Here is a 24,410-nt window from a genome sequence, read left to right as displayed (position 1 = left end):
GCGGGGAGGGCGGAGCCGGCCGGGCCGCTCCGCCCCGGGGACACCCGCGCTGCCGGCACCGGCACCCCCGGGCGGGCGGCGGCCGCTCCTGCCCCCGCTGCCGCTGCCTTCTCCCCGCACGCCGGGCCGGAGCGGAGCCGCCGCCCGCCCCGGCAGCTCGCTGGCACCCGCACAGCGTGCCGTAACCGAACGTAAACCTCGGCTTAGCGGCGAGAGCCGGCCACGCTTCGCTCCGAGGCGGTAGTTTGAAACGCACAGCTCGTTTCAGGGACGGTGGTTTGAGACCCAAGCCCTGCCCGACCCTTACCGGAGCAGGCTTTGAAAGAAAATCAGGGAAGAGAAAAGCGGACGGGTGGCTTTGGGAAGAGAAAAGCGGACGGGTGGCTTTGGGAAGAGAAAAGCGGACGGGTGGCTTTGGGAAGAGAAAAGCGGACGGGTGGCTTGGTTTTTTCTCCTGCGTTCTCAAATTATTATTTCAGTATAATCTGGGGGGTACAGGGTTTTGTACATGAAGACATTCTACACAGTACACACTGCAAGACACTGAATGCTATATACATACATACATCAATTGCATCAAACTATTGTATGCAATCTGTAAAAGTAGTTGCACACAAGTAATCCTTAGTTCATACTAAATTTTTTTAGTATTAGAAGATCTGATGATAAAATAACATCATTACAAGTCTTGTATTCTCATTTTCACATTATACATTTTCTTATAGGCACATATTTATATACAGCAGCTATTTCCATAACCAGCTCTATGTTCCAAAACAGCCCTTCTGAATTAAGAGAGGCTCTGGAAAGATCTGTTTATTGCTCGATTTGACTTAGAATTTCTTCAGTGCAGCTGCAGATGTTGCCTGCAGCGCTAAGTCCATTAATTCTCCACAGCTCATCCAAAAAGGCAAGATGACAGCAATATGAATCCAGCCTTGCTGATGTACTTCAAAAATAGAGAGTAGCAATTCATGTCCGTAGGGTCATTCCAAGGTCATTTTGGAAAGAAGTGTAAGCTGGGACTACAGCAGCAGCTATGTCTTCTTAGGACAGGTTGGGGAAGACATACACGAGAAGTGTGTAAGTAGGGATTTTTCCAGTCCAAAAAATGAATTTTACTACATAAGAAATGAAGAGGTGAAAATACAAAGCAATTAAATCACAAGATACTATTTAAAACAACCTTTTCAATATACAGGGTACTTACTCCACTTGGCATTTTGATAAGAGGAAAAGCTAAATAACAATGCAGAGAAAATTGCTTTTCTGGTACCTCTCAAACAAGTTAGTTTTGTTTTTACACATTCATGTAATTTCACAGAATTTTTTAACTGCCGCCAATAGTGAGCTGAAGTCCACTGATATACTGACACATTCAAGATGATCATGTGAAATTATGTATAAAATATTATTTCTGGTATCTGTCCATCTTCTATTGATGTACCATTGTTGTTACCTGGAGAACTATAAAAGACAAAGCATGTTTTGCTAGCAGTAGGAGATTCGTGGATCACTTTCTTCAAGCCTTTTGTTCCATAGTGGGAATCAGGACCCTGAAAAATACCAGAAGAGATTAGCAACTGAATGGAAGTGGGCAGCAGGACCCACAAAATACTGAGGTTCAAACACTACTGACTTAGGTTATTTTAATAGTATAAAATTTCTGTACCCACATCATACAAGTTTTATACAAAATCACAGACAGCAGATGCAAGTGCCCTATGTCTAAATGATAAAAAAAATTCTCTGACAGCACACTTAAACATTACTAGTTGGATAAAATGAAGTGCTTTAAGTATTTTCTAGTATTTCTCCTTGTCATACAGGTTGCCTATATTCTCACTCCTTTTAGTGTGCAACATTTTTTCCAACCCACTCAACTTTGATTTCTACAAAGGGAATTATATTTAAAAGAATATTAAAATATTTTTGAGAAAACATCAAATAATTATTTGTTCTAGGGAAGTCTCCCCTTAATGTTATGGACAAATTTATTTCTTTCCTGTATTTCAGCACTAGTATATAAAAAGTGATAAAAAAAGCTTTCAGTTCCTTGACTCTAGCTAGTGGTTAGAATATCCTTAATAAGAGAAATCAAACTTAAATTTTGCTAGAGAGCTGCCAGATTAAATATTCTGGATAGTGCTTTTGCCCACAAAAATCCAGTGACTTCCATTAAGACTAATTCTAACTCTTACATGGATCAGGAAAGTGGGAAGGCATAAAGGATTCAGTTATGAATTCTGTGCTCTGGCACAGAAGAGCAGCAGCAGTCTTACAAGTTACTGTGGAGTTTAACTACAGCCATCTTTAGCATTAAACTTAAAATAGATTCAGGACCTAGAAGACACTTTCTCATCAGAAGACAGACAAAAGAACAACTCTTGCATCAAAGAAACATTTTCTTCTCTACTGTTAACGCATTCTTACTTTCAACGTTGCACAAGCTGTGTAACAAACCGTTGGCAAAATCTCTATAGGTTCTTTGAACATAACTCTGAATGTACTGGCCGTCCCATCACAGCTAAATCCAGTATCGTTTTGTCCTAGCGTTTGATTCTTCTCATAATCGATTATCTGTACAAAAACAGGCCAATAGCATTTTCAGGTTTACATGCTTCAGAAAGATTCTTATTGTATGCATATTGTAAGATTACAAGCAAACACTTGCCTACTCCTCCCAGTTTAATTGCAAGGATAGTGCAATCTCAGAACTGGCAGGTAGGTGTGGTTTCCTGATACCATTAGGGCTGATCCAGCAGCGTGCCCAATGATGGCTCGCAAGTTTTTTTACACAGGCTGTCTTATCTGTGGTCTGGAGTCAACACTGCTCCAACCAGCTGATCATTTTTGCCTGGGAGTCGAAGAATAGCTCTTACACCTTCAGCTTCTGACCTTCATATACTACATATAATTCCGTACTTGGATTTTCTGATCTTTGTACACCTACATAGCCCACATGAGAGAAGCACATTCGCTGGCTGTGGCTAATTTAGAAAACACGTTTTTACCAATAATGTAAGCAGTCAATGATACATTCGTAAAAGAGAACAGGAACTTGCACTGCTATGTTTTATACAATTTATCTCTATTCTAAATTCAGTATAAAAATTACACTCGGACTACATATTATTTCTTTTGCCTTCAATTTTACTGGCAAATAGAAATCACTAAGATGTGGTGACAGCAGATACCTCACTTCTCATTTTAGATAGTAACCTTGATCCATACTGCCAAACACCTCTTGCAGAAGTTGGATATCAGAGCTTTAGAGTGATGTGAACACTTCTCATGATTACTGTACTAACAGGAATCCTATAAATTTTAATATTATTAACCAGCCATGTAATTTCTAATATTGCACAAATGATATTAAGCCCTATTCTAGGCAAAATGTGCTCTATTTTTTTCCCTGACACATTCAATGGAAATATTAAGTATAATGCTGAAGTCATAAGCCCCTTTCACATAAAAGATGTATTTGCAATATACATTATCACTATGTTAAGGTAAGTATTAAATGTTTAACACTCTGAAGCTCTGCTAGTACTGATGCAGGTTCAAGAAGAGATGTGGACACACAGGACAAACACCTGTCTGAAAAGACTGCGACAAGAGTTTCAGATTCATCAAGAATCCGGAATACTTCCAGAATAAAGAGAATGTGCAAGATGGATGGCCTTCATCTGAACCATAAAGCTACATTAGCCTTTTGGTTTTAATCAGGAGCATTATTTTCAAGTGAATCTCTTGTTCATTCCCACTCAATATTCTTCGGTTTGCCTTGCAAGAACTAAATTCTTTTCAGATTAAATAAATCCAGCAAGCACACTGAGAGAACACACCAAATGCTCTCATCTGCTAACAGGAATTTAACTGAGATGATCAAACAAGAGTTAATGCAAAGTAAAAATCCCCAAACATGTATGGCATAGCTGCTAGGTCCTGAGTACCAACTCTTTTCTTCTAGAGATTCAATCTAGTGCACTGTGCTACTCATTTACGTAGATGTATAGTCTGAGAAAACCAAACTGATGGCATTTCAAATCGAGAAATTTGCAAGTGAGCTTTTAAACTAAGGAGTGTGGAAAAGCCAATAAATTCCTTCAAAACTTAATTCCAGATACATTCTCTTTGGAATATCATAAGAGGAAAGGCACAACATTTTTTTCTTGAGACAGACACAAAATTCCTATCCTTAAATACAGGATGGTCAGAGAACAGTAATCATCAAATAGGAAACAGAAGACAAATAAACTGTCATTTAAACAGGATGTCCAGAAATGAACCAAAACAGCAGTTCCAGCACATGCTAGAAGTCCACGAAATAAGATAGAGACAATGAAATTTCTGTCCCAAAATGAAGTCACAGATTCTTTCTTTCACAAAATTTCCCACACACCTAATCAACGTGATGCAATAGTACCAGGTTATGAAATACACAGTAGAGCAAAACTGTGCCAGTCACAGAATGCCAATACCTTGTCAGAAAGCTTAGATCAAATCTAAACTAATCTCAACAAGAAAGAATTCAAATGGACTGAAAGGCCACACTTAAGGAAAAAATACAGTGCTGGATCTATAGTACTAGAAGACGATCCTGGCCACAACATGCTAAGAGAGGTCAAACAGGCTACAAGAGCAGGAAATACAGTTTTAGAGGCGTCTTCAGTTACCTGCTCAGACCAGGCAAGTGTCATATCAGGACACGAAGCAGGGAGGACATTTTTAGATGCTATCACTGACCATTTCATGAGCTTGCTAACCAATTGCTCAGTAGGAAGAAACGCAACCCTTGATTTGGTACTGAGTGATGAGCAGGATCAGATTCAAAATTTCATAATGGAAACACTATGTAACAGTGTCCATAATATACTTGGACTCAATGCTCCCACATGAACAACCAAAGCAAATCCACCACAGCTGTGCTAAATTTCCAACTGAGAAAAATGAGGAAGAAAGAAACTAAAAGGAGCAATTAAGAAAATCAAATCCTTGTAAGCAGCATGCAGACTACCAAAGGACACTACATGCTCAAGTACAGTGTCGGTACATATCACCTATTAGGAAAGGTTTGAGAAAAGGGGAAAAAAGCTGGCACAGCTGATCAGCATCCTATAGAAGTATGAAGTTGTATCCAGATTAAAATAGAAAGGTTCAAAATGACAGGTTAAAATGTAAAAATTTCAATTAAGCAGGCCAAAAGAAGGTTTAGGAACAGCTATCTGAAAGCATCAAAAACAGTGTTAAATCATTCTTTCAACACAGCAGTAGCAAAAAGGCCTACAGACTCTGGTGGGCTAAACACCATAACGATACAGAATGAGTAGCAGCAGGATAAGGTCTTCACACAGGAGCCTGGAGAACAGCAATACAAATAAATAATTTACCAGCAGAATAAACCAGGGAGATTCCCATGCTGGGACAACAGTTTTACGTTTGCTGAAAACAAAGTAACTTTACAGAAGAAGTTATGGTAACAATAATGTACAACCTTCTGTCTAAGACTAAATCAGTAGCAAATACTATGTCGATCTTTCCAAAAAGCCCTGGGCAAGGACAAGCCTCTATGCCCCAATCTGTGCACCAGGCAAGCAAAGTATGTAATAAACACCCTGTCAGGTCAGTCAGGCAAATGGTCCAATATGCTTCGACAGAGGCAAGAGGAGATGTTGCTAAGCACGCTTTCCATTCCCCAGCATCCACCACTTTTCTACCAGGGGTGCTACAGTGCACATGCCCCTTCTGTTCCTTCTGGAATCTTCTACTGGATCTGTTATTGATGAATGATCGTGTTCAAATACCATCAAATTCAAAACAAGCATATCTGCTTCTTGTGGCAGTACGTTTAGTATCCTCTGCATTGAAAAAAATACTCTTACCTGTTTTGATCTTCTGCTACTATTAGTAAGAGTCTCTTAGATCTAATATTCTGGGTTTGGTGAATAACAAACAGTTCTGCGTTTACCTTATCCATTGCCCTCATGATTCTAGAAGCATTGCTCACACCTCCCCATATCCTTCTCCCCTACAAACTGAAGAGTCCTAGCCTTTTTGGTCTCCTTCATAAAGCAGCAACTCTATCGTCTTAATCACTTTAATTACCATTTTCTCTTCCTTCTAATTCTACTGTGTGAGATTGGGAACTGCACACAATACTCAAAATGTGGGCATACCTGGCTTTCATATGGCAAAACAATGTCACCTTTTATCTTGTTTTCAGTATCTTCCTGATGACACAGTGGGCTTTTTTAACAGTCACTACATGTAGTGTCACTGATTTCAGAGAGCTGTTGATGACAAATCCAAGATCTCTTTCCTGAATTACTAGAAACTTTATTATAAAGGACAGATTTTGTGCACAACTGAACAGATTACAAAGCTATTCCTCTGCAGAAAGCTTACAGGAATTCAAGGTTAGACCAGGGAGGTATCCTGAAGAAAGATTCACCAGGAGCTACTATATAGAGAAACTAAATTTGTCTCAGGAAATGCCTATTCTTAGAATGACTGAAGGACAGAAGAACACAGCAGAAGGTGAGAAGAACTTCACGTTGTTCTTACTTTTCCTTAGTCATCTGCTTATGACCACTGTTAGGGACAAAACACAGTTTAGATTCCCAGGCTATCAGACTGCTCCTACCCAATTCAAATGTACACCAAACCTTTTGCAAGTACTACAAGTGTAGTTTCTGCATAAGCCTATTTAAACAGAATATACTGTACCTGTATATTAACTTGATAGTCTGTGGGTCCATGTATAGATCCATATAATCCAAATCCTACTATGGAAATTCTTCTATTAACTGTGAACCTAGTAAGCCACAAGCCAAGAAAGGAATTTAAACAACTGTGATGAGTATGTTACCTTATTCCCAGTTAAGCAGGGAAGAGAATCCCATTGAAGAGTAAGGAAGGAAACTTAAAATGACACTACATTAATATTTTTTTCAATAATACTTTCTATTTAGATTTCAATAGTAAGAAAAATGCTTTGTAAAGGTAATCAGCTTTATAGGTTAATGCTTTGCTAATCCCCCAAGATATTCGGTATCACTAAACAAAAAATAACCAGATTCTTTTGAATATTACCAAAACAAAAACAGATGAAGACTTGGTATTTGAAAAAGGACTATGCAGCTAACACCCAGTCTTCATGAACTTTATTCTTTGCTACTTTATATTTCATGTGTGCAGCAACCTAAGTTATTTTTAAAAAGAAAAATATCAAACATGCCCAAACGGAACCAGCATGTTTGTTACCATATCTTACACCAAAAAGTCGAAGTTGAGTAATATGTTCCCTTTCTTCCCACACTTCTGTCTCTCTTCCAAGTAGTTTCAAAAGCCATACCTAATCCGATCACTTGTTCCACTGTAGCCCCAGCGACTCTCCACTTGCTGGAACCTGTTAATGCTGCATTCTTTTCCTCTAAGGCAACATCTTGGTCGGTCAATATAATCTACTTTAGGTTTAGGATTGACAGTAAAATGCAGAAAGAGATTTACTACTTCGCGATCTGACAAGATTCCAGACTGAGCAGGTCCTGTGAAAAGAAACAACTTCTAAGATGATTCAATGAATTACTCCAACTGTTGTATTTAAGCCATACACATTCACAAACAGAAGATGACAATATTTTCCAACTGCCAGAGTGTATTCTGCAGAATGTTTTCCTTTCATTTATGCATCACAACTTTTATTAGTATGATATTAATAACAGAATAGTGTTAAGCATCTAAACACTCACAGGTGATCAGTGCAGAGATACAGTCTAACAGTAAGACAAAGAATCCAAAACTCACCTGCTGCAAACTCTTCAATAGTCATTAATGGAAAACGGATTAAGGAAAGAGCTCTTCCAAGGACTTTCTGTTTGTTTCCAAATGTCACAGGCAGTTGCTGTCTTTGACATTCTGCTTCTGCCCAGCGAACAACAGCTCCAAAGAGTCTACTTTCTCGAATACTAAGAGTGTCTCTTTCTAGAACTGCACATAACGTGTCTAAATAAAAAAGTTAACAGATTTAGATCAGTTTTAATCCAAACCATTAACAGTGCTACACATTAAGTAAGCTTAAAATAACAAGCAAGTAAACACTAAAAATATTCCTAGTAAGACATCAAAGATAAGACAACTTATCTTACAACTTATCTTATATATAAAGAAATCTCCCAATGCTGTATAGACTCTAAAGGGAGGGGGGGGGGGGGGGCAGGCAGGGGGGAATCATTTCCCGCTATGGAGACAGCATATGAACTTTCTTCTTGATTCCCAACAGCGTGACTATATATAACTACGTAGTGACAAACAATATCCTAAAGAATTTCCAGGCCTAAGGAAAGATCAAAACTGGAAGTGACCAAGCGGTGAATACACACTACTAAAAAAACAAGTTAATCATGATGATATTGTCATATTCTCATTCAAGTAGCCACCTGCCAGTCTGGATCAACTCTAGACACAAGCAGCAGTGGCGCACACAAAACCAGCTTAAAGATACATGAAAGTGATCTTAAACACTGAGGTATTTGCCACCCACAAAGCTTGAAGATGGAACACAGCATGTGAGGCAAGGTACTCTTGTGTGTTTTACAACAGCAAGTTTTCCTGTATTTGTTACTCGTTCCAGCATTTTACGAATAACAGATATGCAAAAATTCTCAGTTTATCATAGAAGATTCAGAATATGAAAACACATTTTTTTTCAGGATTGTGTTCTGTCTTCTTTGGGAATTTTTATATGCCCTGAATTTAAGCAAGGCACATTTGTGGTCACAGAAAACATAATACTGGAAAGTCAAAACAGATTGGGACTTACCAAGAGCAGAGATAAACAGTCAGTCAGGGTACAAATCCCACTGAATGTGAGTTAAAAATGACTTGACAATTTCTTTAAGTAGCTGGAATACTTCCAGCTGAATTGGAGTAAAATCTTAGACACCTATAGTAACAATTAAATTAACTAACCAAATTTACAACTGCTGGCTTCTCATAAAAGAATCAAACATAGAAAACAGCAGTTTAGATTCATGGTTTTTTTTTTTTAAACAGATTTCATATATTGTACCTGATCTGTGCAACTCTGAATAGAGAAGCACCACATGGCAACAAAACCGTATGATTCCTCTTACGTGCAAAAAGGTGTGGATCCCTCAGGGATGAGGCACACCGCTCAGCAAGTGAAAGCTCTGGCTTTAATGAAAGCATAGCATCACCACGGTGGGAGCCCCAGGACGCTGACACTAATCGAATGGGGACCCAATGCTTTCACCCCTGCTCGTGAAAGCTCAACGGAAATCACTGCAGGGCTGGCCAATAAAACTTGCACTGATGAACATATCACACATATACAATGCCCTGTTTTGCTCATTAGCCAACTCGCTGATGTAATACAGATGCTGTTGTTTGAACTCTGAGATCCACTGGCTGTCACCTTGGCACTTGTGCAAAGGTGGGTGCAGATGAGAGGGAAAGCAAACTACCCCAGATTTCTGTGACAAGGAGATGTGCTTGGGACTCCACATACTCAGATGGGGGAGGCAAACTACCCTGGGTGACTGTAACAAAGTCTTCTCATGCTCTTCAATTCCCTTCAGAAGTGTAATGCTCAGGACACACGAAGCAGCTTACCTATATCAATATCAGTAAAGCCTTCTGCACTTATTGCATCCATAGTACTTTTGTCTATTGTGTCAAGACAAAGACTAGCAAGCTGAGGTTCATCAAACAAACGAGCCTAAAAACGTAAAGGGATACATCTTAAGCATAAAGTTGACAAAACACTAATCTTAAAAAGCAAGTATTTTTACTCTAGTATAAATCTAAACATAAACAGGCTGATTTGTCTAAGTACTCTTTGTGTTTATACCTTAAAGAGCACTTAATTGTCAAAGAAGTACATAATTTCAGGAGAATTACATGAAAGTTTTCCTTTGTGCTTATGTTTGTAGTTTTGGCAATATAACAAAGTATACATCAAATCCACTATAGCCAACTGTAGCACAGTCTTAAAAAACAATTAAGAGATTCATGCAAATACACTGTAGAATAAACTAGCTCCATTCGAAACGTCCCAGTCTATTGCATATTAACAAGAAAAAAAAGCCTTTCCTCCACATTAATAAGAAGCTGAGTCTGTAAAAATGCTAATAGAGCAACAAGACATTTTCATACATAGATACATTAGACTATGTGATAACAAACCCACCGTGAAGTAATATTTAGTTGTTTCCCTCCAAATACTGATTTTCCTAGTAAATCAAAACTAAGCTTAAATTTACCTGAGTAAGTAGCATAAAGGCATTATCTGCTCGGAGGTGCTTTGTTAGAAAATCCACACAATGTGCTTCCAGGGCTGGGACTGCATACTTTTTAGCAGTGTATAAAGTAGTCATGACTGTTTCTGGACCAATTTGAACTTCATCTGAATAAAGAAACCTAGAAATCAATACACAAATACAGATCATAAAAACATATCTTGAGGGGGCAGTCAAGGACAACGTAACAGTCTCTTTGCGTTTAAAAAACATGTCAAGGATTTGCACTGTTAACATGCAACAGTTCACCATGTAGCATTTTTACAAATTTATAAGCTAGTTAAAGGGTTGAAGAAAGAATATTACGTTAACCTTATGGCATATGTTTGTTTTAAATATGTATTACTCCCCAAGACTGATCTGGCTGTACTAGTTATACATAGCTACTGAACTGTAAACAACAGCTGAGCTGCAGAATTCCTTAACGTACGAATGCATTCACTAGGAAGAGCTGTTACTTCTAAATATCAACACGTAACCGTTCTCCATGGCTGTATTACTGAACTTAATTTACTGCGAGCGCACACGAGCTTCCCCACCACCAGGAGAATAGTGTCAAGGACTTACACTGTGGTAACGTTTTATGTCAAAGTTACCGTTCTCTAGTGTTCAGAGGAGAGGAAAGGGAATAACATTCTAGCAGATGACCTTGACTCTTCTATTCCTGCCACAGCAAAACACTCTGGCTTGTCTCCACTGTTTGAGGCTAGATGATCAGTTGAGATTTTAGCATAAGCCGTGAACCAAAAGATAGAAGTCTCCCCCAAAACCAGGAAAAATACATTCCCTGAGTAGCTGTTATTCGAGACCAGACAAGATAATATTTATTTTGAGGTTCTGTATGGAGAAGATGACTTCTTAAAAATAACTTTTCTTACAGGTGACATTGAAAATAATCTTTGCAATAGTTCATCAGTTTTTCAGATAATAATCAAGACTAGCCTGTGATTTCTAAACACAAGTAACCCCCTCACTTTGCCCCCTGCAACACACAGGTGATTATATGCAATAAACCAGGGCACATTAGCAAATGCAGAAATTCCACAATGAAGACCAAGACTTTCCTTTGTATTTCTTAATATTTTTTGTTCAGAGCCTACTGGATATGAATGACAAGCAACAAGTAGAGAGAGAAGGTGCATTTAGAAGGGTTTTTAATGTAACAATAAGCAGTTTGTATTTAACAGAAGAAATCTGTTAAAGTAACGGACTCAAACTTGTTTGCAGATACAAGTAATAGAAACCTAGAATTAAAGTTTCAGTTAAAGTTTTTTACTGTTTATATTTCTTATATTCCAAGAAAACTAATTCTCAGTAATTGCTAACACACAACTAAATACGATGTCCAACATTAAATTTGCTGCCACTTACCAACAGTTAAGTGGTTGCCATTTACTACTGGTTGGTTACCATTTACCATTACAAGTTAGTTACCATTTACCATTACACTACTCCAATCCATTCAAAAGGCCAGCTTTCACACCAGTTAGGAAATGTGAATGATGCTCTAGATTAATTCTTTAAACTGGATTTACATCAAACAGCTTTTAGAAAGAATGACACTAATTAAATACTAATGTTTTCGTTAGTTAAAGTTTCATACAGTTCATTTAGACCTGAGTTATAAAAGCTGTAAACTATGACCTGTTGATTAAAATGATGGGCTGACTTGCCAGTCACAACCACTGACAAATTTACTTTTAAGAAACTAACATCTCATAGGTACAGTTCTGTCTACCAAATTGACAAGTAGTTATTTAAAGCACCAGAACAGTGCGTTTAGACTTTGGTTTTAAGATTTTAGAAAATCTGTTTCAAAATGCCGTAACCTTCCTTGCATGACCTTACAGGAGCTTGGAGTCCAAATCGTGGGTTCAACATTAAGAAGCTGTAAAAAAAGCAGCATTGCCATGCAAAATAAATTATAGATTTGACCTGATCCTAAAACTAAAAATAAAATCATATTTTCACCTAGTTGTTTTTGGAACACAATTTTGATTTTGTTCTTTAAGTGCGTCCAACCTAAAGCCAAGGAAATGACCCACCAGAGGAACTTATCTGGCTTGTGATTCACTTTCCACTACCCTTTCTTAAGAATCAGGGAGCAGTTCTAAACCACACTCTCCTCACCCTTGCTTTCCTAGGAATTTTGCAGGCTTTTTCCTCATATAACCAGGAACCAGTCACGTGGCCAGATGATAGCAATTCAAATGTGGCAACAATGCACATACACGCAGGTTTTTTGATTCACATGAGATCTATGAGTACAGGATGTTTTCCATCCCATGAACGACACACTTGAGGCTCTGTGCTCCAAAGCCTCCCCTGCTGCACAGCTGGATATACGTTAAGAGACACTCCTCACCTGAAACTATGTCAATGACAAACTAACAGGACTTAAGTAATTAAGGTTCTGACAATTAAAATTTGCACAGCATCTCAGGCTCACACTGTTCACCTCATTGTCTGTTTCTACACATCGATCACAACAGAGTTCACAGCTCATAGTCCCAGAACATCCAATATAGTTACACGCTTTCGGAAAACTCATGACAAGAACTGTCCAAATACACTAGGAAAATCACATTGTCACTTTTTTGTATCTAATATTTCAAGTTTTTGACAATGAAAATACCTTTCTGGGATTTTCAAAGTCAAACAGTAGTCCCTTGCAAATACTAAAAAGTGTGAATTTGCAAAGTTAAAAGGTAGCTATTAAAAATGGTAATAAAGCACTTCACTTTAGGAGGCTGTATAGTCCTCTTTCCCTTAACTATACAGACAGATGATCACAATGCATTCATCTACTCATAAAAGAGGAACTCTAGGTGTGTCTTCTCTCTAAAAATCCCTCTGCTCATGTGCCAAGAGCTCTGTCTCTGTGTTAACTCTCCCATTTGTGGCACGCCTGAACTAGCACACCTTTATGTTTATACCACTGTTTTTCCTCCACTTAACTCAGTGGGGCTCAAAATCAGTTATCCTTCCCCCTGACATTCTTCCCTCCTCTCCTCCCCTTCGAGAGACTTAATAGAAACAACTTGCTCTTTAGATATTGACTAATTTTACTGGCAGCTAGGATGGGGTCCATATCTGAAAACACTTTAGTGACCAGAACAAACAATTTTCCAAGTGACCACTCCATCATTCACTTTACATAAGCCTCTCATACATTTTATTCAGTTTTCTTTACTGTCAGGTTAGCACTTCTTTCTCCCCTAGTCTTAGCATCTTCCCAACAGCTGAAATATTTTCACCATTCTAAGAGCACAAAGGAATCTTATTCCAGTTAGTCATGATTACCACTCTATTTACTGCTTGCCAAAGTTCTCTTCAAAGACATTTGGAAGATGGACTGCTAAATTTGTGCCGTGTCGTCACTTTCTTTTACACTACAATCAAAGGACAAGCTAAATTACTGTAAAATGTGAATGAAATTAAAAAAAAATGTATTAAAAAAGCTAAAGCAGAATCCTACTGAGACAACTTTAATTTTATCACTGCTATTCAATTTGTACAGTTAGAACAACAGAAAAAACAGAAGCTGTTTAATTGGGAAGCAGATTCAAACTGCGACTTTGATTTTATTTCAGCTCTTAAGGATTTATCTGTCAAGCTACTGAAGAAGTCAGCCGCTTTTAAAAAACTCCTCTGGCTCATGCTTGAAGACTTCAGGCAAGAGGAATACTGGATGATAAGCCAAAACACACACCACACTCATTTCTAAGACTTTGAGCTTGGCCAATATTTTTCTAAGAAAGTTCTCTCCCCTTCCCCAGCCAACTTTAAAAGGCTCTCCTTCCCCATCTTTACAGCTAAGATTTCAGCCCACAGACAAGGAGGGCCACCCAGCTGTCTCTAGGGGGAAAAAGAAACCCTAAAACGTATCACTTTCCACTAATACTGGAATATAGTGGTACTTTCAATTAAAGTTTCAGTTCATTATTTTTAAATACTTTAACTCTATGAATTTATTATTTTAGAGGCCCCTGTTGGAAAAAGGTAGCAACTGTAGTTGATTTTAAGTTGTACATGAATATACCCAAAACAAAAATAAAAAAACAAATGTCACATTAACTTGGTGACTATCAGATGTTTAAACTGTTCAATTGCTACCTACTTTTTTTCTTCCCCATAAGCATAATTCTTGAACTACCATCTATTTTATGACAAACCACTAACACTGATGAAAGTTTACATCACAGGACAGAGAAATGAAACTCAGTCTCACTGGACACATATAGATGGAATGATTTTTTTAAGAGAATTGGAAAAATGTTCATTGAAAAAATATTTTCCTTTGGCTTTAATTTACAAGTAGCATTTGTCAGTAGATCTTTATGAAACACATCAACTCCAAATAGGACCTAACAAACCACATGAGTAAATAAAATGGAAACTAGGTGTGGAACATTAATTAATTAGTAAATTATTCTAGCCAACACACCTCAAATTGGTCTTTGCGAAGATTAAAGAAAGGTCCTATACAAGGCAATCATCATTATCTGACCAATTTACTAATGACAGATAAAAGAGGCCAACGATACAAGGTATAATTCTTGCCTCTTCTAAGCAACACCAGGATAACAAACAGGTTGTCTTACAGTTGGGATACTTTAAAAACAGTGTATATGAGCATGGAAGAAGTCCAGTACTGGTCTGTATTAAAGAAATTCTCCTTAGATATGTTTTTAACAGGATGTTGCAATTTCTATTTTTTTCCAATACAAGCTCAAAATGCATATATAATATGGAAGTGCGTCCTAAAAAGCTGCCATGTATTTCATACCAAAGACAACAAAATCTGAGATGTTTCAGCAGTTCATCAGTCTGGTGATATTTAGGCAAGAGACAAGTGTAATCAGTTTACCTACGTAAGTCCCCTGGCCATTACGCACTAGCAGCTCCACCAACACAAGCCGGCTTTTGTTTGCTTCTAACAACATCTCTTCAATCAATTCTACAGTTTTCAAATATCACCCTTCTTATCTTACTTAGAACACTCCTCTTCCCTTGTTTGTATTTTCATCCAGACAAACTTCTCTCATTATATCCACTTTTCATTGCCCAGTGTTTTTTCTACACACATATCAACAAACACATGTATGTGCATATTCATTCACTTTAAAACTTTGAAACTGTTTTGCTTGAAAGACACTTCCCACTCTCTCTCACTCTGCTACACAAACTTTTCACCTTGCCACTCCCTCTTTGCCAAGAATCCATAAAATAAATACACTTTGTTTGCTAAAGGCAACAAAGAGACACTGCTACTGCATGGTAGTTTGTTCTGGTTGTTTTTCCAGTTGGTTGCTGCAAGTCCTGTGTCTACAATTCCTAAATGGACTCAGTGACTCTTCTCACTGTTTCTATCTGTTAGGCCTCAAAACAAAGAGAAAGTTGCTAAGACTTTGGAGCTTTTCCCATTACAGAAAGCTTTGAGACACTACATGTTTGTTTCCAGGCAATAATATTGTTTCCCAGATGTTCATTACAAAAATATGTTCCATATATTATATAGAGGTTTCGCCTAGCAGGAGAGTTTCTTTGAGAAAAATCTTAAAGTTAAGCAGTTTAATCATATTACCACACCACAGCCTGATGCGCAAAGAAACTATCAGGAATTGTTTCCATGAACACCATAACTCTTATTTACCACTACACTGAGTAAAAACAAATGGCAGATGAAAACGCACCAGTTCTCTGAGCATGAGAAGTAGCACATCCTTTTCTGCTCAAATTAGAAATCACTAACTCATTTCACATACTTTTTGCCATCACTGCACTCATGGTCTTACTTAGGTGGTTTGTCTGTAAAAATCAATTAGTTGCTGCCTTCTGCTGCATGTTCACTCTCCACCCAAAAGTATCTGAAATAAGTGTGATCACAATGGGTATTACTCTGGTAAAAAGATGCAACAATTTATAACCAATGCTGAAAAAGAAAAGCGAACAGTAAGATGAATAAAATTTCAAAGTAAATCTCAAACAAAATCAAAAGCTTGGTGCAATAGCCTCTGTCTCAGCCATTATTAGAAGGTGGATGGATGGTTGGAACACTCAGAGGAACCACTAATTCTCATCACCTTACTTTAAAAACAGACAAAAAAACAACAGAATAAAAGAGCCAAACCAGACACCCACCACTATCGAAGTACTTTTCTGAATGAAGAATTAACTGCCCGAAAATTGGGGTGCTTCTGTTGGGAAAAGGATGCGGGGAAAGAGCAAGAAGGAACCCACACGCGTTGGCGGGGCGGCCTGACCTTGCGTGCCAGCCCACAGGTGGTTACGCGTTTTCTCGGCATCTCCCTCCGCGCACAGGAGCGCGGGGGCCGGGGAGAGGTACGCCTCTTTGAGGGCAAGAGCCAGAAGAGGCCGCGGAGCGAGGAAACGACACCAGCGACCGAGCAGGCCCCCCCGCTCCCGGCCCGGCTCCTCGGCCGCGGGCGGGCGACGCCAGCGGGAGGCGAGACCCGCCACCCCAGCCCAGGAGCCCCCACCGCGCCCTGACCTGAGGAGCGCCAGGAAGGCGGCGGGCTCCACGTCGGGCAGCTCGATCTCGGCCGAGGTGGTGGCCATGCCGCCGTTAAACATCGCGTCGAAGACGGCGCTGCCGGCCGCCAGGACGAAGCGGTGGGCGGGGATGCGCTGCTGGCCGGGCCCGGGCGGCGCTCCGCTGCCCCCGCCGCGGGGGCTGCCCTTGCCCACCACGAAGTGCACGTCGCTGAGGAGCTCGTTGGAGAAGAGGAAGGCGAAGCGCTCCCGCAGCGAGCCCTTGGTGGCCTGCCAGTTGTACAGTGGCTCCCGCTGCAGCGCCGCGCCGGCCTCCGCGCCGGCGGCAGTGACGGTGGCAGCGGGCGCCTCCGCAGGCGCACCGGGGCCGCCGCCGGCGGCCGCCATCGCCGCACCGAGAGGCGAGGCCGGGCCGGGCCGGGCCGAGCCGCTCCGTCCGCCGGCGGCACGCGAAGCGTCCCCGCGCGCCCCGACGTCAGCCGCTCGCCGCCCCTGCGCCGCGCATGCGCCTCTGCCTCGCGCAGGCTCGCGGGCGGAAGGGCGCCGTGCGTCCTGGGCGCGCGCCGGGCCCGCTGCGTCGCGACTCGGGTTCGGGTCGGTCGTCGGTTTTATACAGGCGTCCGGCACCCGCGCGTGCGGCGGGAACGCGCTTCCGGGGCTGCGGGGGGACGGGAAACCGGGCGTGCAAAGTACCGGGCATTGCGATAGTCGCGGAGATGCGTGTCGTTGCGTGTGGGAGCGAACGAATGTGGCGGCGGCTCTGCTTCGCCACCAGAAACGCGAACGCGTTTTCATAACGCCCGATTCCCGATGGAAAGAGGCGAAGCAAGGGCGGGTGACCCGCGTTAGCCGCTCCGCAACGAGGCTGCAACGTCGGTGACCGCGCGCCTTGCGGTTCTGGCCCAAAACAAATCCGTTTACAGCGTGTGTCGACATTTCGCGTTTTGGACTTGTGAGGGGAAAAGCCGAGCAAGACTCGCGACAGTGGACGCGGCAGGGAGGCAGCGCGGGTTTGTGCCTCAAGCAGTAGCCGTCAAATTTAACGTCCTTGCACCAGGGAACTTGGAGCAGCGAATTAATTTGGCAAATTCAGACAAGCGAAATAGGATAAATTTTAGTGTGCTACCTTAGTGGCTTTTGGGAAAGAAAAGGGAAAGGAAAAAAAAAAAAAAGGCATGCTTGTTCCTGTCAAACCAGACGCGGTCAGCTGAAAAATAAGGTGGATCGTTTTGCCATCTACTGGAGTTTTGCTGTAAATACAGCAGCAATTTAAATCATGGAGCTGAAAGCTATTTATCATCGCTCCTGGCTTGTCAGCGTTTATGGAAGCATGTGGCTAAAAGAGGAACAGAATATGTCACCACTCTGCATTGAGGTTTATAATTAGGACAAAACCGAGACCAAGCAAATGTGGTCCGTTTCACAGATCAAGTTTTAGAGAACCTTAAACAAGATGGAAGAAATTTCAGCGGGGTAGACTGTACTGGGAAAGGGTACAAGAAAACATAGTATAGCTACCAAAAAGCAGCAAGTAGCTTTGCACACGGGCTGTATTTAAAAATAAAATCATACTGCTGACTTAGAAGAACAAAGGTATCACCTCTGCTTGTCCCAAGGTGGGCAAAGAAGGGAAAGTGGGAGAAGCCCAGGTTCCCTCCAATAGCTTAAGGAAGGAGATGGAAAAAATCATGAGGGAAATGATGACACCATGGAGACAAACAAATAGTTTTCTGGTGGTGGTTTTTTTTTTCAGTCATGGAGTGATCTGGGTATTCATGAGAGTTTCCTTCATTGCTGTCTTTCTGCTTTTCCCTTTCTGTGTTCATTCACAGGTTAGTCTGTCAGCTGAAAGCCAACAGAGGTGACTGCTCTGCTTACAGAGAACAGTGTTTGTAAATAGTGAACGTATTGTCAGTAACACACTAGAGGAAGTTAACAAGGATGGAAAAGGGTTGAGGGGCAGACAGTATGTAAGATAGCGTCAGGGATGAGAAAGCAATCACAGGAAGACAAAGCTATGCAAGACAGAAAAAATGGGGAAGACTTATGAGATGGACTCAGAAAGAAAGCTGAGAGAAAATGGGAGGGGGGGGAAACAAATAATATGAAAGAAATCAAAAATAAAAAAAAAAAAAAAAAGGAAAGGAGACAAAGGAAAGGAAAAACAAGACCTGGATGCCCATTAGATCTGATCAGCTAAAAGCCAAATGCACTAATTTAAAAAGTTTTGGAAGTGAGAGCTAACAAAATACTAAGTAACAAATTTCCTTTTGAAATTGAGCTTTTCTGCATGAAGACAATGAGCTTCAGACATTTGTTTCACCTTGTAATCTTCACGCCAGCTTCCTTCTTAAAATATCAGCTGGTTTTTCTTTGGCACTATCAGTAGGTGGATCATAGCCATTTTTAAATGTGATGTCATGGAATTGTGTTCACCAATCCAGATCAGAAATAATAGACAATGCTTTTCCCAAAAGGGGCTGCACATGAATGTCACTAAAATGCCGTCCCGTTGTTTGCTTTTTTAGCATGTTTGGTTTTTGTCTAGGAAATACATCAAAAATTAATATAGAGAAAAATATTTCTGTAACATAAGCAGTGCAAATTTGCCCAAGAAGAACTTTTTGTTTGATCTCATGTAACAGAATGGCTACAAATCAAGGGCTGCAGACAAAAGTTCAGCAGTATTATGTAGCTGTGAAGGTTGTCCTGACCACTAGCCAGCAAACAGAAGGTCAGGGAATGTCTACACTTTTAAGCAACTCACTTTCAAGGTCTACATAGTGGGCTGAGCAAGCTCGTGCTGACCTGGTGCCTTTTTGCTGTGGAAATTCATGAAGAAAGAACTCTCCAAGTTTTGAGGTTCCTTTACCTGTCTGCAGGGAAAGAGAGGACAAAGTGGGTTTACATATAATGAAGAAGAACCAGAGAATGTCCTCATCAAACTGCAGGGATTTCTCAGATACTTGCGATGCCAGGGATGTCCCAGAGACAGAGGAATGCCTGCCCAGCGGCCCTGGCCTTCCATGCCAGTGCAAAGGGGCCAGTTCTGTGAGAGCCATCAAAAGGCTTCGAGTTACAAAGCGTATTGTTTTCAATCATTTGTTCCTGAAATTATTTAAATTCTCCTCCCTTTCCTTCTTTTTCCCACGTGAACTCTGCTTTGTGTATGTTCTAGGGAGCTGTTTGTTGTTATGATCAGAGTTTTTGAGCTGGCACATGTTTTTACAGTGATTAGCAATTGTTCTCATAAGCAGTTAGCATCCTTTCCCTGCTTCAGGAGGGAAGAGAGTAATTCAGGGTAAATCAGAGATTTGTTTCTGGTTACACTTCCTGGTTGGGGCCGTTTGATGACATCTTTTCCTTTCTGTGCTCAATTGGATTCTTAAAATCCTCTCCATCTGATCCATGCCATCATTGTGAATGACAGACGTGTATTACCATTCTGATGACTGAATTACTGGTAGAAACTGGTACGGTTTCTAATAATAATAATAAAGTTATCTCCTTGGGCTTTTTATTGTGATTATTATTGTTTTCTTCTCTCTGGTTTGCATTAACCTGTACTGTTGTGATGTGGGGTCTGCACGTAATGTAACCTTGCAGTTTTCGGAGCATGAACGGAAAAAAAATCAGACTCTTAAATCTGAGGAACACTAAGGGCAGGGATTATGTTTTTTCCTTATGTCTTGTAAAATGCCTATATAATGTTGATAAAAAAGCTAGAATATACGAGCAATTAGTATTTTTTCTCTGTTATACATTCAACCGTAATCTAAAATTGACCATAATAAGTATGCAACTTTCTCCAGATTTTTAAATTCATCGTAATGTCTAGAATTTCTACAAGCAATTCTTGTACGTGAGCACTTTATTGTGCATTTTCAGCTGTGCTGGTTAGTTGTCCTGGAGTAAGGTTGGTATATCTCTCGTGCCCTCAATTATATTGATATACTTTTCTGATTTTTAGTGATAAAACTCATAATTTCTACGTGAATTTCTGTTGATATGTTGTAATCACTGCTTGCAGTACACTGTTGCCATAAACACTCCTGCTAATCAAAATATTTATGTGAAAATTTTCAGAATCCTGACTTAGAGATGTGTACAACTGATACAAACATCACATGGAAATTTTTAATCACTCCAGTTGTGGTCTTAGCTCTTTCAGTTTTCATTCTGCACATTTATGTATTCCAAAAATGTACAATAAATGGCAACAGCAACATTCTTCACATCTTTTATCTAAAAGTAATTACAAAATGAAACCAATTAATTAAGCTGTAGAAGATTCTACTCAACACATACCTATTTCACATATGATTTCAAATACTGACGTGGCTGGCTCTGTGAAAAATCTTATACTGTGACACATTTTTTAAATAATTAAAAATGTCCAATTTCCACACGATTAACAAGATTCTTACTGAGAAGCCACACTCTTGCCATTTGCAGTTTAAGTCAAATAGTGTAACTGACGCACTCTCTTTTCCTGTAATGCCTATTAATTTTACTCTGACAAGTCTCTTTCTCTTTTAAGATTATTCACTGGTGAATAGACAGCCTGTAGCACAAAAAGCAGCTCCACATTTGAGGTGCCGATATTCAATTTTATAAGCGGAACGGACACTAATCACTAATTCCTCTTTGCATGCTTCTTTAGTGCTGTGACTGCTGCTGGAGAATCTCCCCAAATCCTCAGCAGATCATTAGCACGTGGCCTCCTGACCCCCAGTGCATACTGTATGAACTACATTATATTGCCTCTGGTGCACCGTGCAGTCTGTGATGTACAATACAGCATCATTTATTAGGTCTTACGCCCTCAAATAACAAGAAATTCAGAAATAGAATAGCTTGGACTTGAAGCTGTTGGAGGGTTGCAGTTATGTGTGGTCTAAGCTGCTCGCTCAGCAAATTAACAAATTAACAGAAGTCCCAAGTCCCGAACATGAAGCTTTTAGTACATCTTTTAATTCACCTTTTAATCCATCTTTTAATCCATCTTTATTTGGACTATTGGTTACTGACTTCTCTGGCCTTAAAACCTCACTTGCAAACACGGGAGGTACACTCTCAAGAACGTATCGGCTTAGTTCAATGAAAATTGAATGACAGGAGTTGTTTTGTACCAGGACGGTATTTTGTTGCTGGCATCGTAACGCCACGAGCGCTTGCTGCTTGACAGAGCCATATGCGACCACACGAGCAATGCTTCCATCAGCTATAAATAGCGTCGCTTAATCCTTGCATTGATCTTCCTGTGCTTGCTTAAGGTTCACCCACCTATGTTTGCATGGATTAATGTAATTTCTTTGATTTGAAATAAAATCAGCTATGTCGCAATATAATGTTAAGCCCTATGGTTTATTGGGATTTAACAGGCAGTTATTAAATGCAAGAGCTGTTCCGCAGACTAAAAGCAGACACAAAGACCTTACGACCAGTTAGTCTCCCACTTTGAAGCTGACCATTAATAAATAAGCATTTTTATGTCCTCCACAGTATTCTTTTGCTGGCACACTTACAAATGCCGTTTTAGTCCTGACATCAAGACTGATCTGCTGCCATTTAGCAGAGAGACTGAAGAGAAATATCTTCCGTATTATAAATACCGATTATTGATCCAGTTACGGTCTAACCGAGAAGCTGACAAATGTCAGCCCAAGCATACTGCTCGTGAGTTGAGTATTGCCAGCCAAGGGCCACACAAGTGGATCTGGTTTGTTGCTGCGGTCAGGATTCCCAGTGAGGATCTGTTCTGTGGCATAAGGCTGATACTTGGCATTTGAGAGAAAGTTGGGCTACCTGTGTAAAAATGACCATTTAGATCGAAATCATGTGGTTTCTGATGCAGGAATGTTATAGTGTAGTGAAGGATCATCGGTTTTGACACTGTGCTGCTGAAGGGACTGTCAGATGAAACGTAAGATCAGAACTCTAGGAATCACATGTTGTCAATAAACATCATCCTCTGACAATTTCTGCATGGAAAGGAGTCTTAATGTTCATCTTCTCATCACTCTATTTTGCTTTCCTAAGCTTCACTGCAGTTTATGTAGGATATGTGTCTTTCAATCTCATCCTGACATCTAATACTGCTAAATAGTTAAATGGTTGTACGATTTTCTACAAGTGATGGCATCCATGTGCCTCATGATGATGTTACAATTTTTAAAATTCAGGAGAAAGGAAGAAAAAATGCTTTTGCAACATCAAGAAATGAATATAATTGAGTATGTGACAGGAAGCTGAGAGGTTACACTTTTTCTGGTGACAGCAGTTTATCAACACCGCTTTCATGTAACACTTTGATTAGTAATTATGTTGTTAAAGACACCCTATTCCTACCTTTTTATATTGCTGTTCTGGTACATGTGAATAGAGGGTGGTGTTACATACAGTTGACGTTCTTCTTTCCTCTCCCTCCCCCACAAGAACACTTAAAGCTTTCAAGAAATGCATTTGTTAGTTTTTGAGGACTCCTGCTTTTAATCTAAGGGTGTTGTTTAATAAAAAAAAATAGTTTGCTGTTTGACCTAATCTCTGACTTAAAGCCAAATTTTGAACTATTTGCTGTTGGAGAAGTCAGTCAGTGGTTTTGGGCACATGCAGAATCTACATGTTAAACACTAGCATTGGGTCTTTTCTGCTACCAGATTATATTTTTTTTTTTAAATTGAAAGTTGATAAATCTCAACTCAATAGACTCAAACTATGCATCCTGTGCAGGTGAGTTGCTATGTACCTACCACGCCGTGTGCCCTGAGAGTTTCTACTCTGAAGCTGAAACAGGGCTTGATTAACAACCCCGGTGCAAATCAGTGCTAGAATATGCTGGCAGAGTGGTAAGGAAGACGTTTCCCATATAGCATTTGACTTTATGGGCACAGGAACTAAGAAGCGAAGCTTGAGACGTGAATCTTGAGACTGCACTGTGGCAGCTGCATACAAATAAGCAGCCTATACATTTGAAAGCTTGAGAAGTAAACCGGCTGTGCATTGAAAGGTAGGCATTTGGAGGTGGTAAATTTAGCCCTGACTCATCCAATGGCAATTTTGACACTTGGGTGGACTAAATTACTTTTAGGAGTTGCATCATGTTTTTACCAGATAGTTTGGTTGAGCATGGTTTAACCCATTCAGATACCTATGGCCAGATTCCAGACCTTTCTCACTTGAAATAACTATGCAAGAATTTGTTTGTCTATAATATATAGGACATAGATACGTTCTGGATCATCAAGTTCCTTTCTTGCAGTCATATCAATTAGTCTTTCACTTAAACTTATCAAATAACATCTTAAACCAGGACTTTTTTTTTTTTTTAATTCACTACTCTTATTGTAAAAGACTTCAAAGACCCTTTACTGCTCATAGCTAAAAATCTGTTTCCAAAAACTAATTAAAGTTTCTTCACAGCTTTCTCCTTCAAATTAAAGAGTTCTTTCCCCTGCCTGGTGTTAAATCCTCAAGTATTTACGGAGAGCACTCGTGTGCCAAGCTCTTCAGACTCTTCCTGATGGACAGGTGCCCTGTTTCCTCAGCCCCGTTAGCACAGTCTTCCTTTGT

At 40.1% G+C, this 24,410-nt stretch overlaps 1 protein-coding gene across 2 annotated transcripts; it reads right to left on the bottom strand.

Moving 5' to 3' along the window:
- Nucleotides 1-457: 457 nt before the first annotated feature.
- BTBD1 (BTB domain containing 1) lies at nucleotides 458-17,225 on the bottom strand. Of its 2 annotated transcripts, XM_086620107.1 has the most exons (8): nucleotides 16,837-17,225; nucleotides 10,287-10,443; nucleotides 9,637-9,742; nucleotides 7,810-8,007; nucleotides 7,358-7,550; nucleotides 6,730-6,817; nucleotides 2,434-2,580; nucleotides 458-1,556 (listed from the first exon to the last, which is right to left on the bottom strand). In XM_086620107.1, exons 1-8 carry the CDS (start codon nucleotides 17,223-17,225, stop codon nucleotides 1,398-1,400), a joined length of 1,437 nt encoding a protein of 478 aa, XP_086476233.1. In that variant the 3' UTR covers nucleotides 458-1,397. The 2 variants fall into 2 exon arrangements, with proteins under 2 accessions (XP_086476233.1, XP_086476234.1); XM_086620108.1 differs by lacking the exon at nucleotides 2,434-2,580.
- Between the last annotated feature and the right edge of the window lie 7,185 nt (nucleotides 17,226-24,410).

This window comes from Tauraco erythrolophus, chromosome 14, assembly GCF_009769465.1.
Source record: "Tauraco erythrolophus isolate bTauEry1 chromosome 14, bTauEry1.pri, whole genome shotgun sequence".
Lineage (NCBI taxonomy): Eukaryota > Metazoa > Chordata > Aves > Musophagiformes > Musophagidae > Tauraco > Tauraco erythrolophus.
This window is presented reverse-complemented; position numbering and strand designations above follow the sequence as displayed.

What these genes read in the sequence shown, in the direction of transcription:
- BTBD1 (XM_086620107.1), bottom strand. Translation starts at nt 17,225, where the DNA reads ATGGCGGCCGCCGGCGGCGGCCCCGGTGCGCCTGCGGAGGCGCCCGCT. An exon ending in TATTGAAGAGTTTGCAGCAG is followed by an intron (nt 7,551 to 7,809) that starts GTGAGTTTTGGA and finishes TTCTTTTCACAG; the next exon opens with GACCTGCTCAGTCTGGAATC. An exon ending in GGAACAAGTGATCGGATTAG is followed by an intron (nt 6,818 to 7,357) that starts GTATGGCTTTTG and finishes GTGGCTTACTAG; the next exon opens with GTTCACAGTTAATAGAAGAA.